Source organism: Drosophila novamexicana, unplaced genomic scaffold, assembly GCF_003285875.2.
Source record: "Drosophila novamexicana strain 15010-1031.04,08,12 unplaced genomic scaffold, DnovRS2.1 tig00000387-arrow-pilon, whole genome shotgun sequence".
NCBI classification, from domain to species: domain Eukaryota; kingdom Metazoa; phylum Arthropoda; class Insecta; order Diptera; family Drosophilidae; genus Drosophila; species Drosophila novamexicana.
This window is the reverse complement of record NW_020824800.1, coordinates 255,110-273,510: the sequence shown is the minus strand read 5'-3', so window position 1 is coordinate 273,510 and position 18,401 is coordinate 255,110. Positions and strand designations below refer to the sequence as shown.

General features: G+C 39.5%; 2 protein-coding genes across 4 annotated transcripts; one reads left to right on the top strand and one right to left on the bottom strand.

The window, feature by feature from the left end:
* The first annotated feature begins 1,778 nt into the window (after positions 1-1,778).
* Positions 1,779-16,049, top strand: LOC115759712 (ATP-binding cassette sub-family G member 1). Of its 3 annotated transcripts, none has more exons than XM_030700712.1 (12): positions 1,779-1,839; positions 7,071-7,480; positions 7,543-7,660; positions 9,310-9,505; positions 9,567-9,712; positions 11,074-11,312; positions 11,373-11,513; positions 12,024-12,340; positions 13,287-13,455; positions 14,510-14,610; positions 14,958-15,116; positions 15,180-15,524. In XM_030700712.1, exons 2-12 carry the CDS (start codon positions 7,129-7,131, stop codon positions 15,522-15,524), a joined length of 2,283 nt encoding a protein of 760 aa, XP_030556572.1. In that variant the 5' UTR covers positions 1,779-1,839; positions 7,071-7,128. The 3 variants fall into 3 exon arrangements, with proteins under 3 accessions (XP_030556572.1, XP_030556573.1, XP_030556574.1); XM_030700713.1 differs by having other exon boundaries at positions 1,802-1,839; positions 7,055-7,480; XM_030700714.1 differs by lacking the exon at positions 1,779-1,839 and having other exon boundaries at positions 7,129-7,480; positions 15,180-16,049.
* On the bottom strand, positions 15,522-17,991 carry LOC115759713 (glucose-fructose oxidoreductase domain-containing protein 1). Its single transcript, XM_030700715.1, has 2 exons — positions 16,804-17,991; positions 15,522-16,772 (listed from the first exon to the last, which is right to left on the bottom strand). Exon 1 carries the CDS (start codon positions 17,967-17,969, stop codon positions 16,809-16,811), a length of 1,161 nt encoding a protein of 386 aa, XP_030556575.1. The 5' UTR covers positions 17,970-17,991; the 3' UTR covers positions 15,522-16,772; positions 16,804-16,808.
* Positions 17,992-18,401: the final 410 nt, after the last annotated feature.

Sequence of the window (18,401 nt, the reverse complement as noted above, 5' to 3'; positions counted from 1 at the left end):
TATTTGGGATCTAAGTATTCAGTTCAAATGGATTGGAAATGAAATGAGTGCAAATTGTTCACGAGTCATTTAAATTTGAATCGATATTTAATATATCATCAGATCAGGCAGAGATCAGACAGGAAATATTTTCCAAAACAAGAGCATTTCACTTCTGCAATAGAGTTGGACAGTTACAAAGGAGATCTTATCCTATATTCGATTACGATTATACTCAGGGCCGGACACCATATCGAAAGCTGGTCTAAGCAGGGAAATTTCAGGTGTCGGAGAGAGAGAGAGAGGGAGAGAGACTCTAGTTTTCTCTTAATTACAAGTAATGCATACTGCAAGTACAGTCTCACTAAAGAAGAGTGTTTAAGTAGGCTTATGATGACGATTTTAACTAATTGAAAAAAAAAAAACGAGTTGCCGCTTTGCGCAGAATCTGAGCTGTGTCTGATATACATCAGCCATGCGTCAGATTTTCCGCATGTGTGCACATCCGACAACCTCTGTCCTCTTCCATGGAGCGCAGCAATACACCCTTGACTCACAGACCTGGAAACTATATCTGATAAGTCGATTCGAATGACCCTCGCAGTGATTCTTGTGGACGTGGACTTATTGGCTTATTCCTCATCTCTTAAATGAAACGCATTCCAAACCTCATGCTAGAATCGACAAGGCACAGTTTTAAGGCGACTGCTCTGCGACTACAGTTTGAGAGTCTCCAATCGAATAATCACTGTGAAAAGTGAATTGTGAAATCGATTACTTCCAGACTTTTTGCGTTTTGTCAGGGGTATTCATAAAGTCGTAACACTTTATCTGACGCGGGCATACATAAGTTGATATTTCCAATTTCCGAGTAGAATTTTACGAGTAGAACAAGTTAATGAGTGCGAAATATTGCTCAACATTTTTTTTTGAGCGATTCGATACGTTCTCATTTGCAAACATCTTTGTAAAATGTCATTTAAGCTTGGCTAAAATTCCCACGGGCTGGCAAATAGTGGGAAAAAAAACATGCGCAAAGAAAAAACGTGGAGAGTTATCCTTGGCATCAACTTGATCTGCGTGGGCAATTGGCCCTTAGGCTTTTCGGGCCGTATCCAAATTTGGAGACTAGTTTTCGATATTCGGATAGATTTGGCCAGGCAGATGTGGTCAGTTTTCCATGCTGATCAAGAACATATGTATGTATATACTTAATGGAGTCGATAAGGCCTCCTCCGGCTGTTGTCCATTTACCAATTTTTACTCAGTTGCAAAGGGTAGGGGATATACGTAATTATATATGCATATACATATGTATGTATGTATGTATGTACGCACTCAAAATTTCACTAGCAACATTAAACAATTCAAAATATGAATATAAAATAACCCAACTGCGGCGAAGTAACGTAAAAAGTTACAAGCCCCGCTATGGGAGAGAACAAATGAGAGAATAATAGACTGAGAGCGGAGCGTGGCAAAGCTTTCGATCGCCGACGCTGCACAGTGGGCTTGAACTGCGCAAAATGTACCTGCTTATTACAAAAAAAAAAAAAACTGGACATGGTTTGCAATCCAACTAATTGTGGCATACGAATATAAGAGTTCAGTAAAACACAAAATACTATATGAATACGATTGGGTAACAGTGTAAGTTTGCCTGCAGACACAGCTGGAATGGTTGAGGCTTATGCGAGGCTCGGCCCACTGTACACAGCTGAGCGAGTATCTGGATTGACTTAGCTGGAGTACTATAATAATAAGCCGTTGGGAGCGAGTTCTTTAGTTCAACGGCAGCAAGCGGCTCATGTGGAACGCGCAGCAAACCGACGGAGACGCGCAAAAGTGAAAAGAAAAGAAGTAAATAACGTTCAGTGAATAGCACACAATTAAAATTCATTTACGCGTCGTCGATCTGCATAAGTTCAATGAAGAAAGAGCCACAAAGCGCAGAAAGCGATAACGAATGACAACAATTGCATTTGTTACATAAAAAAAGAAATTTGGTTCATACGCCTTTGTTCCTGTCCCCCCGTCCTCGATCTGAGTATTAGTAAAAATCAACAAGTACACATGCATGTACATATGTATATGTATACATGCATGTTCATCTAATGTGGTTGTACACACGAATTTGTACAATTCACGAACAGTGAAAATCGTTGGCAGCAAAACAATAGAATTGCCGCTCAAAATTAGAAAATTCTTTTCGAGTTTAATAACAAATTATACAAATGCTGTGATCGCGTGTTTGGTGTGCAACCCCTCAATGCTTATGTATGTACACACACACACACACACAAATACATACACATGTAAATAATCGAAGCTCTGCAATTTGTCCTTACATGCATAAATAAGTATGCACACACACACACACACACACACACACACATGTACCTTTTGAAAACATGCATGTGTACAAGTGTATTTTATGTGTAAGCATATATTTGTACATGCAAAGCAAACATGTAAGAGTGCTCTACTCAAGATTGCCAACTGGCATATACCCTGTGTTCTGACTCCAAGACAGTTACTACTAAACCATTATTTTCAAAAAGTGACCAAGAAATACAAGTTTTTTTTTTGTAGAAGCGGTTGTGAACTTAGCTAAATTATTTTTGGATCGAACTTTAGAGTAGAAGTACCAAAATAAAATGATTTGGTAGTGTATGACGTGTATGCATATATTCGAACTTTCCAGTTTCTAGCTTAAATTAAAATTACGACTAAAAAAAATGTTGGGAATCTACCTAAAACGTGAAATTCGCTTTTTATATATAATTTCCGAGACAATAACTTAAAGTATGTTGCTTTTAAATTAATCAATTTTAGATAAGGAAACAGGAGAAGCTATCGAAAAAAGTTAATTTGTGCTGCGTTTAATCTACATGAATATCATTCAAGAGACAGATTCTTATAGTTTACGAGATTGATGGGTTATTAACTTAGCAGCTTGTTGTACTCCTCACAATAATTCGCTCACAACCGTTATACCCTATTCTCAATAAGTATAGGGTATAAGATCGCGACTCATTCATGAATTAAGTTATGTAAACTTATTTAGCTTATCGTTTAAAATCACGTACAAGCGCAATCTACAAATACCAATTAACAATTACCAATTACGGCGCTACCCAGTCAAAGACCTACAACCCAAACCAAAGCACACTTAAGAACTGGAGACAACTGATTGCCGCCGAAAACAGTGTGAGAAAACGTCATCAATGCCGACGCCGCTGCGCGCCGGCTACAACGGTCAACTGGTTCGTTAACTTGGCCTCACTAGCACTAAAAGTGTGCGAGTGGGAGAGAGCGAGTAGTTTGGTGTTTTTGGGGCTCAGAGCGTAATTGTGCTGACAGAGCGAGAGAGCGAGAGAGGGAGAGCGTTTGAGTGCAATAGCCGCTGCTGCACATTTTATTTTAGTCGAAAGTTCCTCGGCAGAAGACTTCGTTCGTTTCTGTTGTAAACAATCTTCTCTGAACAGAACACAAAAGTAGGCCAGTGGCGTCTCTCTGTCCGTTTATCTTTTGTCTCTGTCTGATAATGCGACGTAGCATCTTTAGTAGTAAATATTTGCGTTCTGAGCAGGGCATAAAAAGCAGCAATAAAACGAACGCAACGATCATAACAGAATATTTCTTTAAGTGTGGACTTTTGATGAGCCTTTCTAAATGTTTGTTTACTCCGTTGGCTAAGATATTTGTTTGTTGGATGCGCATTTTATATACATATACATATATGTACATATATATGTATATTGACTTGTCCAAATGTGAAGTGCTCTTGGAGAAATCTGTTAAATATATACTTGATACTTGAAACTGTCAGCTACCACATAGGGTCATAGGTCACACATTTCGACAGCTTGGATTAGACCTTTTTGCAACTTTTTATATGGTTTAATAAATACCCGAAAACCGGCTAGTTGCGTTATTATTACGCTTCAAACATGTTGTGCGAATCGCAGTACTCGTTTGCAACTATGTACGTATATTCAGATTTGCCCGTGGCCCTGATTCCTGGTCCCATATAAAATGTTTATTTACATTATTTCTCCAAGTCAATCGCCACGTGCTGACCTTGTGACGTCACATTTCTTTATCGCAAATACGATTCTAGGGTTAACAAAAAAATACGTAATATTATTCTCTTGTTAAATGAAACATCATGTTCACATGTTAATTCACTTTAAACCCGTTCCCGGGGGTTAATAGAGTTTTCTTGCGAAGCCCTTTAGAGTACACTCAGCCTATCTTTCCATAAGTCGGTATTACTCAGTCTCTCCGTATATGCTGATAAAAGGGCTTACATTCTAAAGTCGGGACGGGGGGGATCGGAGGGGATAGAGAACTTGAAGAACCACAAACATATTCGAATATTGATATCCGTTGCAGTCGAGTGCATTCGCTGCGCAATACTCTGTTCCCAATGTTTATTTACTACTGGGTTGGGTTGATGAACCTAACGAATCAGTGACTGTCAAACTGTGCGTGACTGTATGAGTTGTTTTTAAGCTAAAGAAAGTTGTATTTGTATGAAGCAGGTAAAAAGTCAGACACAAATAAACATCTCTTGTGAGTATTACTATTTCTAATGATTTGAGTGGGAAAGTCAAGATCAAAGGTTGTTTGGTCGAAAGTAGAACTCTCGTCATGTTGGCCTTGAGCTGATTTCCAAACCTCAACATTATACGAGCTTCATTGATTGTGGAAAATGGGAAAAGTGGGCGGAACCCTGTTGATTGCCAATTTCGTAGTATCAGTCGCTGAGCTTTAAATCAAATATTATTTGAAAATTATATTAGAATTGGCGACTGCGTATATTGGCTAGGGTTGAAAAAGTTGGCCCGCGCAAAGCTGGGTAATGTCAGTTCGTATATAGCCACACACGACCTTAAAGAAACGAATGACAAGTTCAATTGGCATTGATTTAATCAATGACTACTTGGCAGACTGCACTCGAAATGTACTCAAACCTGCAGCCATAGACTTCTGTAGTTTCTGGTTCTAGGTTGAGGCCCCATTGCTTATATGTATATTGTATATGTACATGGAAGTTGGACTTAAATTGACGCTGTCGCTGTTTTATGAGATCATTTAAAAGGAAATTGGGTGCAAAGTTTGCCCAAATAGGTACTTGGACAATATGTTTCTTTTGGCCTTGCTTTTGCTAGAAATTGTGCCCTAAGACATCTAAGAAGATTCGTTGAAGTACGAATGAGTTCATCTTGATCTTTCGCTCTAACCAACCCGCTTTTCTTGTGCTGTCAGTATTCGTTCTTGATTGAGATACTAGTATCTCATAATATAGACTTCCGATTGACTGCACTCGAACATTTTGATTGAATGCTTTATTTTTCTGAGAATTTCATATTTCAACAATGACAACAACTTAGCCCATTTCCATCAAAAAGTCCATGTTCTTAGCTTTTGGCTCACTTCACCTCAGTTTTAAGCGCTGAAAATGTCGCAAAGCTTCGACTTAATCATGAATGAAAATTGCATAGTCTGTGGGAAAAATAGGCACACATATGGGCTAGGGGAAACAGGGTATCTGCACGACTAGACCACTTTTGCTTTACACCAATACGAACGTATTATCGCTTCGGAGCTCTGACATTGAGATCTATGCCAAACTAGACGGTTGGCTATACCTTTGGCTTAGTTTGCTGCTGGGCAGCAATGACATTTTGTGTCTGTCGTGACTTTGCTCGGCTTTTGGCGGGGATTTCGAACTGGTTTTCGGATATAAGCTCATTCAGATTGAATCTAAAGCACAGTCAATATCAGTTGCGAGAGAGCTGCATCGTGTGCAAATGTGTTTGCCTTAAATCAAACGAATAATATGAATTGGCATTAAAAACTACTCAGAATTGTTTTTTTTTTTTTTGTAGGTCGCAACTGAGTCCAAAGTGTAAAGAGAAATCTTCCGATATATACGCACAAATCGGGCTCAATATTAAATTGCCTTTTAATCATTCGACAAATGTGCACAGGGTATTTTTATTTAATCAAAGTCTGAAAGTAAACAATTTTAGTTTTGCTTTTATGAGATCGAAAATGTCTTTTTCAATACATGAATTTCTTGATGAAATAATAAAATGCGTCTTATTACTGAAACTAAAGTTCCTTCTTCGGTTTTGTTTAAACGAATGTTGTTAACATTTGGAATGAGGCTTTCCTTATATAAACATATAGTATATTTCACATTCTGGACTCTGCCCAAAAATAAAGACCAAAAGCTTCCCATTTGACAAACTGCATTTAAGTCCATGACGCACCAAGAAAAATACGTATTGCACGAAAAGGGGAACTAAAATAGAAATCAACCAATCGCATGGATTTTCCGGAAGCGTTGAACCACGTCTCACATTAATTTACCCTGTACTCAATGGATAAACAGGGTATACTCGTTTTTTGCAAAAGCATGTTATTAACTCTGAGAGAGCTGCAAATCAATTCTATTCTGAATAGCCTTTCCCGCTTAAGAACTCTTCAGATTTGACATGTTGACCCTCAAATTATATATGGTAACCCTCCCAATTTGTGCAGTTTTTAAAGATATAGAGAGTTCGACAGCGCAGCTCGGCGTTGAGTACAGGGTATAAGCTAGTCGACCCTCCCGCTAAGACACTTTTAATGAGCTTGCGCTTGGATTATCCAGAAATTTGTTTCGCACGTATTCATTTTTTGTTAATTTTCCTCAAAAGGAAAAAGCACGACTTCAATTTATTTTCCCAACACTCTTTGAAAAAGAGTTTGAACCGATCGAATGAAAGACGTGAAATGTTTCATTTAAAACGTGATTCACCGTTTGCGGAGAATCCACTTCGCGGAGGGGAATTAGCTGTTTGTTAGGTTGCAGAATAAATTTGTGAGAAATATGAATCAAAGACTTGGCTTGGGCAATGCCGGATAATGCTCGAGCGAGTATTTGTTAAAATAATTAAAAATATATATCATTACATGATTTTTTCTTTCATGTGCCCAGATTACGGTTCACACGAATAATTATATACCTTATGATAGGGCAGAGAATACCTGTTCTTGTGGTTTATTTGCTTAGTCTCAGTTTGTGTTTATTTTAGAGTCTCGCAGCTAAATCGAAGGTGGAAGTGGAACTGCGTTCCGCTCTAATTGCCCAGAATGACACTCTTGCCAGACATCAAGGCCGCAGATGCCGCCTGCTGCGGCGGCGGCGGCGGCGGCGACACCAGCAGCAACAGCACCTGCACAGGTGACGGCCACAGCGCCCACTATTCCGGCCAAGTTAAGGGGCACGGCTGCCTGGGCATCAACTGTTGCACACTGGCAGCCGGCTCGGAGACATCAATAAACGAAACATCGTCGTCGGCCTCGTCGGCGGCCAAAGTCAACAATAATCTTAACGAGCTACAGGCGCACAATTATCACTTCTCCCACTGCCAACCGGTGGACATTGAGTTCTCAAATGTGCGCTACGAGGTTCGCAAGTTTTCCTTTGCCGAGCGCAAATTTGGTAAGTGCACGAAACAAAATAGCTAATGCCAAAATCGAATCCCTCAACTTGTCGCAACGCAGTCACCAAGGAGATCCTGCACGGTCTACAGGGCGACTTTCGTTCCGGCGAGCTGACGGCCATAATGGGTCCATCCGGAGCCGGCAAAAGCACACTGCTCAACGTGATGTCCGGGTTCTGGTAAGTCATCCATATCCTATCCTTACTCACGATCAAATGATTATCTAGTTTGCTTATGTGAATAACTTAGAAAGTTCTTTCCATTGTCCAGTTCATAAACATATAGAAATTCTCAGAATTCAAAATTCTCAAATTATCAGATTCATCTAAGGACTGCACAAATTGACAAAGGTTTAAATTTGGAACAAACTACATAATCTGATAATGGAATAACTGACAAAGTCCTTTAAAGATCGGCCCACTCCTTTAGAGAATTGCAGTCCTTTAGACTCTTCCCTATATAAGGCTGTGCCTAGAGTATTGCAGATAAGAGAAGCGCATTTTAAATTGAATTGCGAAAGTCTGATTTTGTCTTGCATAATTTTATAAATTATGCAATTTTTAAATGTATATATATATATATATATATATATATATATATATATATATTTGTGTATATAAAATGTTGATTGTTGCGAGACTCATAATTGAAATTGGACTTTGGCATTACATTTAGCGGATGCGGATTCTCAACAGATCAAACGGTATACTATGCAATTTGAATTCCCATTGGTATTATTAATACATAAGAGCCCACAATGGGTATTACATAAGTGGAACTGAGGGCGATAACAAACGAATCGACTGAGTCATGTTGCTTTTTGATGCATTACACACATGTATGCATGTATGCATGTATGTATGCATGTATGTATGTATGCATGTATGTATGTATGTATGCATGTATGTATTATCGTGCGTCATATGCTTGAGCACGACTTTGACCTATGTCTGTGAACTGGAATAGTCGAAAGTTTGTCTCAAGAATCAACTAATCAATGCCCAACGGGCGTAATTCTAATCGAAGTCGGAACTGTCAGCGGCAAGAAAAACGCTATCAACACATTTATTCGCAGCTGAGACCGTGTCGAGGTCCAATCAGTTCCACCAACCTAATAGATTATTCTCATTCCTGGACACTCTTGATATTGATGTAATGACTCTGATGAATGCCACTCTAATATATATTATTTATACGCTAATGGCATACGCTCGCGCTGTTTACTTTGTTGCGTCTCCCTTTTATACAAACATATATATATATATACATATATATACATTTGCATATATGTAGAACGAATAATCAGTTCAAATCGGTGGCTAAATATCTAAATTAGCTAAATATCTGGCAAGGTTCTTGTTTGCTTAAGCTATTCCATTCAAGACATTGAAATATTTAAATACAGTGACTCTCAGACTGTAAACTCTCAACGCAGTGCACTTCAAACTGTGACTTGATATTGATTTCGTTGTGACCAATATTCCCCATTTTTTTGCGCGTTCTGAACAGAGTATGCAATTATTTAAATTTGTGCATCTGGCGTGTTATGCAACATCCAAAATAGGAAGACAGCTGCTCGGAATTATACATAAATATAAATCGGAATAAGAACAAAATAAACAGAAAACCAGTTTCTTGCCAAGGAAGGGACTAAAGCGTGCGAAGCTCTTCGATAATTATTACTCGCTCACTCGAACATTTTGCTTATCGGTCATTAAACTATGAACTTGAAACACGCATGTTTATACGGCGTACTTACAAGAGCCCAACATTTAACAAAGTACCCGGAGTTTCGTTGTTGACTCGTTTCCTTTTCTGTGCTCCGCAGCGCAACCGGAGTCACGGGCAATATACGCGTCAATGGCAAACCGATGGCGACAACCTCTGATCGGTTTCGCCAGCTCTCGTGCTACATCCATCAGGATGATCTGCTGCGGCCCCAGCTAATGGTTGGCGAGATAATGCTTTTGGCGGCACACTTGAAGCTGGGCTTCGGCGTCACCAAGGCGCACAAACTGAATTTGGTAGGTTGTGCGTGACCTTGACGCAATCCAAACATACCGTAATTATCTACTCTGTTTGCAGATAAAGCACATCTTGTCGCTGCTGGGTCTGGAGCATCGCTACAATGTGCACACGGGCAAGCTTTCTGGTGGCCAGAAGAAGCGTCTCGCGATTGCCCTCGAGTTGATAAGCAATCCGCCTGTACTCTATCTGGACGAGCCAACGACGTGAGTAAATGATTATATGCCTGGTGATAACTAATGAATAATAATAGTCTGTGTGATGACCGATTGTCTAAACGATTAACCACTAGCCGGAAATATAAATAGGCATCCAGCATATTCCTATCTACTCGGATTCTTAACTCATCATGGCACACGTTTTTTGCGGTTTTTTTCCAAATCGACCACACGAATATAGCATATAGCAAGATAACGAATTTTTTACTCAATTGACAGCTAAAAATACGAAAACCCAATTTCAAAAGAGTTATATATTTAGCACCGAAAACTTAAGTAGGATCGTACTATAAATGTCCAAGTTATACAAGACTGAAATTCTTATAGTATAATTAGTTAGGATAGTCAGAAACTTGGAATGCTTTTCAGATTCAGATTCAGATCTAACAAAGGGTTTAATTTTTAGCCATTTTGTTATTTCCATCAATTAAGTTAATGATTGACCCATAAGTTTAACGGCCCGCCTCTGATTACTGCGATTATACAAAAATATGCTTTTAATTGCCTTAAATTGCTTTTAAAAAACAAATTACAAAAATATTTTATGATCCATATGTACACACGTCATAAATTACACATTTCGTACAATGTGCACACTTAATTAAATATCCGCAACTATTTAAATGGTTCGCAAAGTGTGTTAAAACTTGCGAAATGGAGTTTTCCCCTTTTCGGTATACGCACACATTTAAAGGCCATCTCGAAAGCCGAGTTAGTTAATTATACATTTTTCACATTGTGGGCCTTGTGTGTTCCAGTTGTTATGTGCTCATGTCTGTGGACATAATATAGGGTACACTTGGGTCTTTACGAATATTGCGAGACCTTCTCTTGTTGCCTTTGCAAATGAAGAGTTTCGTATATGGCTTCATTTAACGTAGAATAACGTAGCATGAATCAGCTTCAATATTTATATATTCTACAATAAAGCTCACTTAAAGCACCTGTAGGGTATCTACTAGTCGAGCATTCTCCTTTTTATTTTGGATCAGCTGTGCGGATGTATTTTTGATGATATTTCTTTGTTTTTTGCGACAAATGCGCGCATTTTATAAATCGACTGATTAGGCATGGAAGTGGTCCGATGAATATGACCTATGCTTAGCTAGGCTATTGTCATTATCGCTAATATTATTACTCATATTAAGCAATTCAATACGCGTTACCCGGCGTTGCCCGGCTTTAATTCATCAAATCGCGAAACTTTTGTTCGAATACGTATTTATCCGATTCTGTATCCCATTGGATTGCAGCTCTCTGTGCTCAGTTCTATATAATATACTTCAATTTCAATTTGCCCACACTTGGCTCGAATATCAACATGTTTAACTCTACTTATTTCTTTATAGAGGACTGGACAGCTCCTCGTGCAGCTCCTGCGTGGCGCTGCTGAAGAAACTGGCTTCCCAGGGACACACGATCGTGTGCACGATTCATCAGCCAAGCGCACTGATATTCGAAATGTTTGATAAGCTGTACACGGTTGTGGATGGGCATTGCATGTACCAGGGCCGAATTCAAGAGTTGGTGCCGTTCCTTGCCGATCAGCAGCTCGTGTGCCCCAGCTACCACAATCCGGCGGACTACTGTACGTGCTCAGGTTCGATTCCCACGCAAATCCCACTTACTCTCCACTCTCTACCCACAGTGCTGGAGGTAGCCGTTGGCGAACACCAATGTGACCTCAACAATCTGATAGAGGCAGCGAACAAAAAGTATTACGAGGATGCCCATCAAAAGCCATACACGAACCATTTAAATGTCTCGCGAATCGTAACAACTATAAAAGGTAAGTTTCTTACAATTAAAAGAACAATTTTAGCTGCTCAGTTAAATAACTCTCAGAAGTTCTTAGACCTTATGATTATGATATAAGTCGAGACGTCGAAGAAAAGGTCAACTCCATTAGTAGAGTGTTTATCGCTTGCAAACGGGTTAAAAGAGGCATAATAGCATAATAGTATAACAGTATAACAGTATAACAGTATAATAGTTCTGAGTTTTTAATAGTTTTTGAGCAGGAGGAAGAAATACGATGTTCTAGCCATGTCCTTCTGACAATCTGTCCATCTTGGAGGATACTTCAGCTATATATATTCTTTTTTTCGATTTCTTCTCCCCATTTGCATAATATCGATAAATATCGATTTTGAGAGTCATACGAGCTTATAACAATTAAATTGGAATGTGTATACAATTTTAATGTTAGGGAATAAAAATAGCTGTATGTAGGGTATTCCTTATTCGACCTCGTAGCTTAATAAACAAATTTGAAAAAACGTATGCATATTACTTTCAGATTCAATGAGTGGCAAGAAACTTAATACGTCGGCTCAAGAGCTATCCACGCTGGGCATGTCGCAATTAGCGAGGTACAGCTATGTTGAGCCATCCCAGCAAGAGCTCGGACTGGAGGAGATCAAGGCGCTCAATGCCCCAGCGGCAGACGAGCTGGAGCAGCCGCTGGCCGCGGGGACAATTGCCGACCCCGACCCCGACCCCAGCCAGACGGCGAAGACGTCGAAGAAGCTGCGAACTGATGTCATCTCGGCGTCGTTTCTCATGCAATATCTGCTCCTGATGCAGCGCATTTTGATCTGCGCCAGACGCAGCTACGTAAGTTCAAAAATACCTGTTAATAAACATCAACAAGGTCGTCGCCGTTTTGGCAAATTGCCAGGCACGTCGATTTGGTAATTCAGTGCAATTTACGGGGCTTAAGCCATTAAGTAAAGCAAGTTTTTATGCGCGGCTCGCAATGTAAACAAGAGCTTAATGCTTTTTGCAATATCCACAATTAAAGTTAGAGGCCCGATGCTCAAAAAAAAATATACATATGCATATACTCGTGTATATCCGCGTCAGACAAAGTGCTAATATTTCTCGAACACGCCCATTAAGGGGCGAGGTAAACAGCTTAAAGCTACACGTGACCTTTACGCAACATCGAGCCAAAAATATGGCGAACACGCCCACAAGAAACTGCATAATGAGATGCGACTTAAAGTCACAGTTTGAAGGTAACTGCAGGCGCAGTTTGAGAGTCACAAACTCATAAATCAAGTGGGGGTCTCCAATTGATTTTGAATAGTAATTACATTGTTCGGGGAGTATGCCTACTTGCTTATGCGTATACCCTGTACTAATGGCAAATACGTTGAGAGGGTATACAGCTTCCATTCCGTCTTGATCTCGGAAACTACAAGTGCCAGAGGCTTGGAATTTAAAGTAAATATTTACGTTTCGATTCTTACTGGTTTTTGTCTGCCAATCGATTTCTTGCTCTACCCACACACCTTGCCTAAAGTGCATACTTATATATATATATATATATGGGTATATTGGCATCAATGTTGAGCTTGGCTTGGCGCTGGCCACTCGACTGTGGCCATATCGTGAAAACAAACTGACGCGATGGCGACCTTCACATAGATTAATGTTAATGTTGCGCCAGGTCGGCTGCCTCTTGTTGAATAAGTACGTGGACACATGAATATAATTAGCTGTGTCTCAATAAAGATACTTGCCCACCATGTTTAATGCTCGTTCGCTTTAATTGCAGTTTCTGTTGCTGGCCCGGATCGCTTCGCACATTTTCATTGGCGTGATATTCGGCTACCTGTACATGAACGTGGGAAACAGCGCGCACTCCGTGCTCGGCAACTACGTCTACCTGTATGGCTCCATACTGCTCTTGGTCTACACCGGCAAAATGGCAGTGGTATTGACCTGTAAGTAGCCAAAAAGCGCAATGCCAACACTCGACTGGCCAACTGGCTTCTGTTGGTGTTTGCCAATCCAATGCAATTTGTTGTCGAGTTAATTAACTTTACCTGTTACCTGTTATTTGTGATCTGAGCGTTAGATAACTCGAAGGCATTCTCAGTTAGAGTTGGGCGCGTATGTTAATTTAATTCTTGACACGAACACGATGTGAAAATCAAATTACATGTTAGTTTACAATTAAAACTCATATTCGAAAATATAGGCCAAACATAAAACTAAACATTTAGATCTTATTATAGATATATAAAAGAGTTTGACCCGATTATCGGAATGGTAAAAAAAAGACAGTCAAATTCGTAAGCGCTTTGAGGTTGATATTTGTGCACTAAAAACACTCGGAATTTGAAAAATTCAAAGTATGAAAAACACAAAATGTTTTGAGCCAGAACAATTAGCAGGTTGCCGGTTCAAATCCAATAGTAAACAGTAGCTACTTTAATATTTGTTTAAATTGTAATTTGTTGATTAGACCACAACAGAGAATGTGTTAGAACCAGGTTAAGATCTTGGAGCACATGACAGTTTGTATATTCACATTTGCAATGGAGGAGTAAACAATAGACTACGGGAAGTAGAGTATGATCATTGTAAAGGTGGAGCTTGTCTTATCTCTATTTCTTTGTTAAATGAAAAACTGATGGGATGCGCAGATTTGACCAGCTTGAAGCGGAAACATGATAGTTGCCACTTTATAAAGCCTCGCAGAAATTAATTAAAAAACAATTATCGGGATATATTTAACAGATTGTCAAAGTTGCCAGTAGCAATAGTTTGTAGTAGTCCATAAATTGAATTTGTCTCCCGTTAACCAATTTATTTTAAAATCCATTTAACTGGTTTGGAGAATTACGAAACGTTGTAAGTTTATATGGTTACATGCATTTAGAGTTCATTGGCGCCGTACCCTTTGGTCGCGCTCAAAGAAATCGACAATTAATTAAAATTTGCAGCTAAATTTGGAGTAAATTATTAATAAATATGTTGAATTTCTTGCTGCAGTTCCGCTGGAGATCGATATGCTGACCCGGGAGCACTTTAATCGCTGGTACAAGCTGGGACCCTACTTTCTGTCGCTGATCTCCTTTGAGATACCCTTTCAAGTAAGTTTCGCCAAACTATAATAATCAATATTATATAGTTATTATTCGCTTTTCGGTGCAAGCTTTAAGGCAACTTTTCTGTATATTCGAAAATGCGGCATCTTTTCAAATTAGCTAAAGAGGAAATTAAGGAATCGATGCTCCTCGATAAAAAATGTTTTTTTTTTATCACAAAATATATGATTTTTAATAAATTTAAAACTAAATAATAAGCAATGAATTATAGAGAGCGTGGAGTCAACAAAATTCCTCGAGTCTATTATATTTCGAGCTAACGAAAATACCCGGAATATTTCGGGCACAGTTTTGATATTTGTTGCAATTTATAAATAATCTTGTTCTTATAGAGCCTTTGTACGGTTTTGTACATTGTTATCAGCGCACGGCTAACGGACAACGATAGTGGAGAGCCCTTCCGTATGTATTACTTCATATTGCTGGCCATATTGGCCAGCCTCAGTGCACAGGCATGGGGCTTCTTTGTGGGCGCCACGCTGCCAACAAAGGTATGTATATGATATTTTCAATATTTGGAGGCATATAGCTTGAATAAAACTATCTATTGACAGCTTGCCGTCTTTTTGGGTCCAATACTGGCGGTCATGTTTTCCGTGTTTGGCTTTTGTACCCGGTATATTGACATAACGCCGCTCTTTCGTTGGATGTGGCATCTGAGCTATTTCCGGGCCGGCTTTCATGGTGCGCTGAACGCCTTTTACGGCCTGGACCGTGAATTTCTGGAGTGTCCGGAGAATGTCATCTACTGTCACTTCCGCAGTCCCAAAGTCTTTCTTAAGTACATGATGATCTCCGATGTGCACATGTCCGACTGCGTCTTGCTAATGGCCATTGTAATTGCCGTGATGCATCTGCTGACGGTGATCACACTCTGGCGCAAGCTGAACAAGCGGTAGGGAATAGTCTTGTCGTTTAGTTAGTTGCTTAGCCTAGGTTGTATATTTAAGTCTAGTTTTATGTTTTATGCGTATACATAGCTGGTGTCTATCGTTTGTTTATTTTTTATTATTTTATTACCGATTGCGTTTGTTCGTTTTGTTCAAAAAATATTTCAAATAATTGTATATTTAACATAACTATTTATTTACATTAAGCTCAAGCAAATTATCCATTTATGTTTCTATGTTTAACTGTTTATCTTGCATCAAAGACAATATTATTATTAATACGAACTATTTATAATATCATTGGCTTAATTGTACTCAACAGGCTTTAGGGTAGTGGATTTTATTCTCCCAGTGTAGCATTAAATTTAGTTTTTATAAGTGCTGATATACCAAAAAGGAACGAACAAATTACAAATTCAATACACCCAACTATGTATAATAGATATTCCAAATTAGCGCTAATGCGAAATAGAAGCTTGCCGTTTATATATCTTTTCAATTTAGCATGCCAAATAAAACTTATTCCGCTCAAAATTACAAATCACACAACACATAACAAATTTGTAAACAATTTTGTGTATTTCTCTCATGCATTCAATTGGTTAAGAAGGGTATATACAGATGTTCAGAACGGGCAGAAGAACATATCTCCCATTACATAAAGTGCACATGTATGTATATCAGGCTGACCAGGACCAATAACGAAGCCTAGCAAAGAATGTTCAGAAATCTTTAATTCCGACCTATTGTTCCTGTAGGAGTCATATAACATGAACCTCAACTACATCTAGAGCTAAATGAAACAGTAAGTGGCTGGTTTAAGGATTGAAGAAATACACTTTTGAAAGAGCTATAGGATATAGTAGTCCTATCTGGCCGATTCCGACATTATTTCTGCTTGCAAGAGAAAGACGCACCTTTGCCAAGTCTCATGAGCTAGTTTGCATAAAAACATATAGATTGACATGGATATATCGATTGTTGATTCTGATCAAGAATAAGATACACTATTATGCTTAGATAGGGTATTTTGTGTTTGGGAAACCGAAGATATTCTTCCCTAAGACAAATGTATTTATACCTGTCGGTCAGATTAGAAACAGGTCATATCTCTAAAAGCTGAAAGATGTTACAAGAACTTATTGCCCACAAATTTAAATAGTTTTTGTCTTATGTCATCTTAAAAATCTAAAGGTGGTTTATTAATGCAAAATGTAAATGCCGAAACAATAAGTTAAATACGTTTTAAGTATAAAGGCGATGGAACAATACTGCGGAAAATAAGCATCCCATTCACATGGTGGGCATTCGCGCATATCCATACCTAATAATCTGGTCATGGTTGAGGGGCGCATCTGTGGTCAATTCGACGCGCTGCCATTGACGGGTTTCATTCGACTTGCGTATAGCTTCGACGACGGCTTGTACGTAAAGGCCATCTTCGAAAGTAGCGGCGGTGGAGACAGGCGCCTTTATCCAGCTGGACTCTTTGCTGTTGAAGGCTTCCTTGAGAGCACCTACCATTTTGCACATACCCTTGATGTATGGACGCGGAAGTAATGAATTGTTGGTAGATATGTGCAAGTCCTGAACATCGACATAGACGGCTTCTTCCTTTTGTTGAGACTCCTTAAGGGCAAACAGGTCGCCGCCTCGCACCACCAAATGACCTTTGCTGCCATAGACGAGTACTTCTTGGGAAAAGGTTTTCGTCGGAACCGTGTGACTATGAAGAGCCACCGTAACGAGCGTGCCACTGGCCAGTTCCATTTGAAAATTGCAGAAATCCGGAGCTGTTATTTGGCGGATGCCATTGATGGCCCCTGTTGTTTTGGTGTAGGCTCTCAATACGCCATGCACACGCACTGCATGCTGTTGCAACAAAAAGTGGACCAAATCCACCACACTGCCCACAAGATTGAGTGCCCCACCGCCCATCTGGGCATCACACATCCAGTTGTACTTTTCGGGAAAGAGGGTGCCCATTTGCACACGCACATCCATCAAGACCACGTCCCCCAGCGGTCCGATGACTCCTTCCTGAAGGCAGCGTCGCATTTGGGTAAATGCGGGCAAGAACCTCAGAGGATGATTCACCAGAGATATAAGTGTCGGATAGTACTGTGATGCACGCACCATTTTCATGGAGTCTGCTTGATGAAGACCCGCTGGCTTGTCGCATACTACATGTTTTCCAATGCCCAGCGCCTTCACTGAAATCTCCGCGTGCAGAAACGGCTGGCACACTATAAATACCAGATCGACATCTTTTCGTAGAAGCACTTCGTCTATGACGTTTGTGTAAAATGCTACATTCTGTGCGTTGGCCGTTTCCTTGGCTTCCCTTAGTGTGCGCCCCCAAATGGCCTTCACTTCGAAACCCTTCTCTCGTAGCAGCGGCACCAGGACATTGGCGATTTCACCTGTTCCGAATACGCCAACGCCAGGTAGCATCTTGTTTTTATGTTTATATGAAATTCGAACAGTGTGACCAGTTTTTAAATTGGCAAATTCACCAAGATTAAAAAATACTGTGTTGCGGTAGATTATACTTGTTGCAAGCTAAAAAAAAAAATACTATGATGCGGATACTAGATTATGCTAGTTGCACAATTAATATAATTAAAACCAGGGAATTATTATCCGAATTACAAGTTCGCATATGGTTTTACTTATGTACAAACTAATTTGTGCTAAGTTTTTAAGCACGCATACTTCGGGTATTTCCCATTATAACTAGGCGACAGGCAAACACTTAACTTAAGGTGGGCTTCTTCAAACTGATTTAGATTTGACTAAAATTTCAAGTTTTAGGGTGTTTAATTTTCTTCTAAGTCAACGTATTTTGAAATGTTAAACATATTGGTCACGTGGGAATCCCAAATG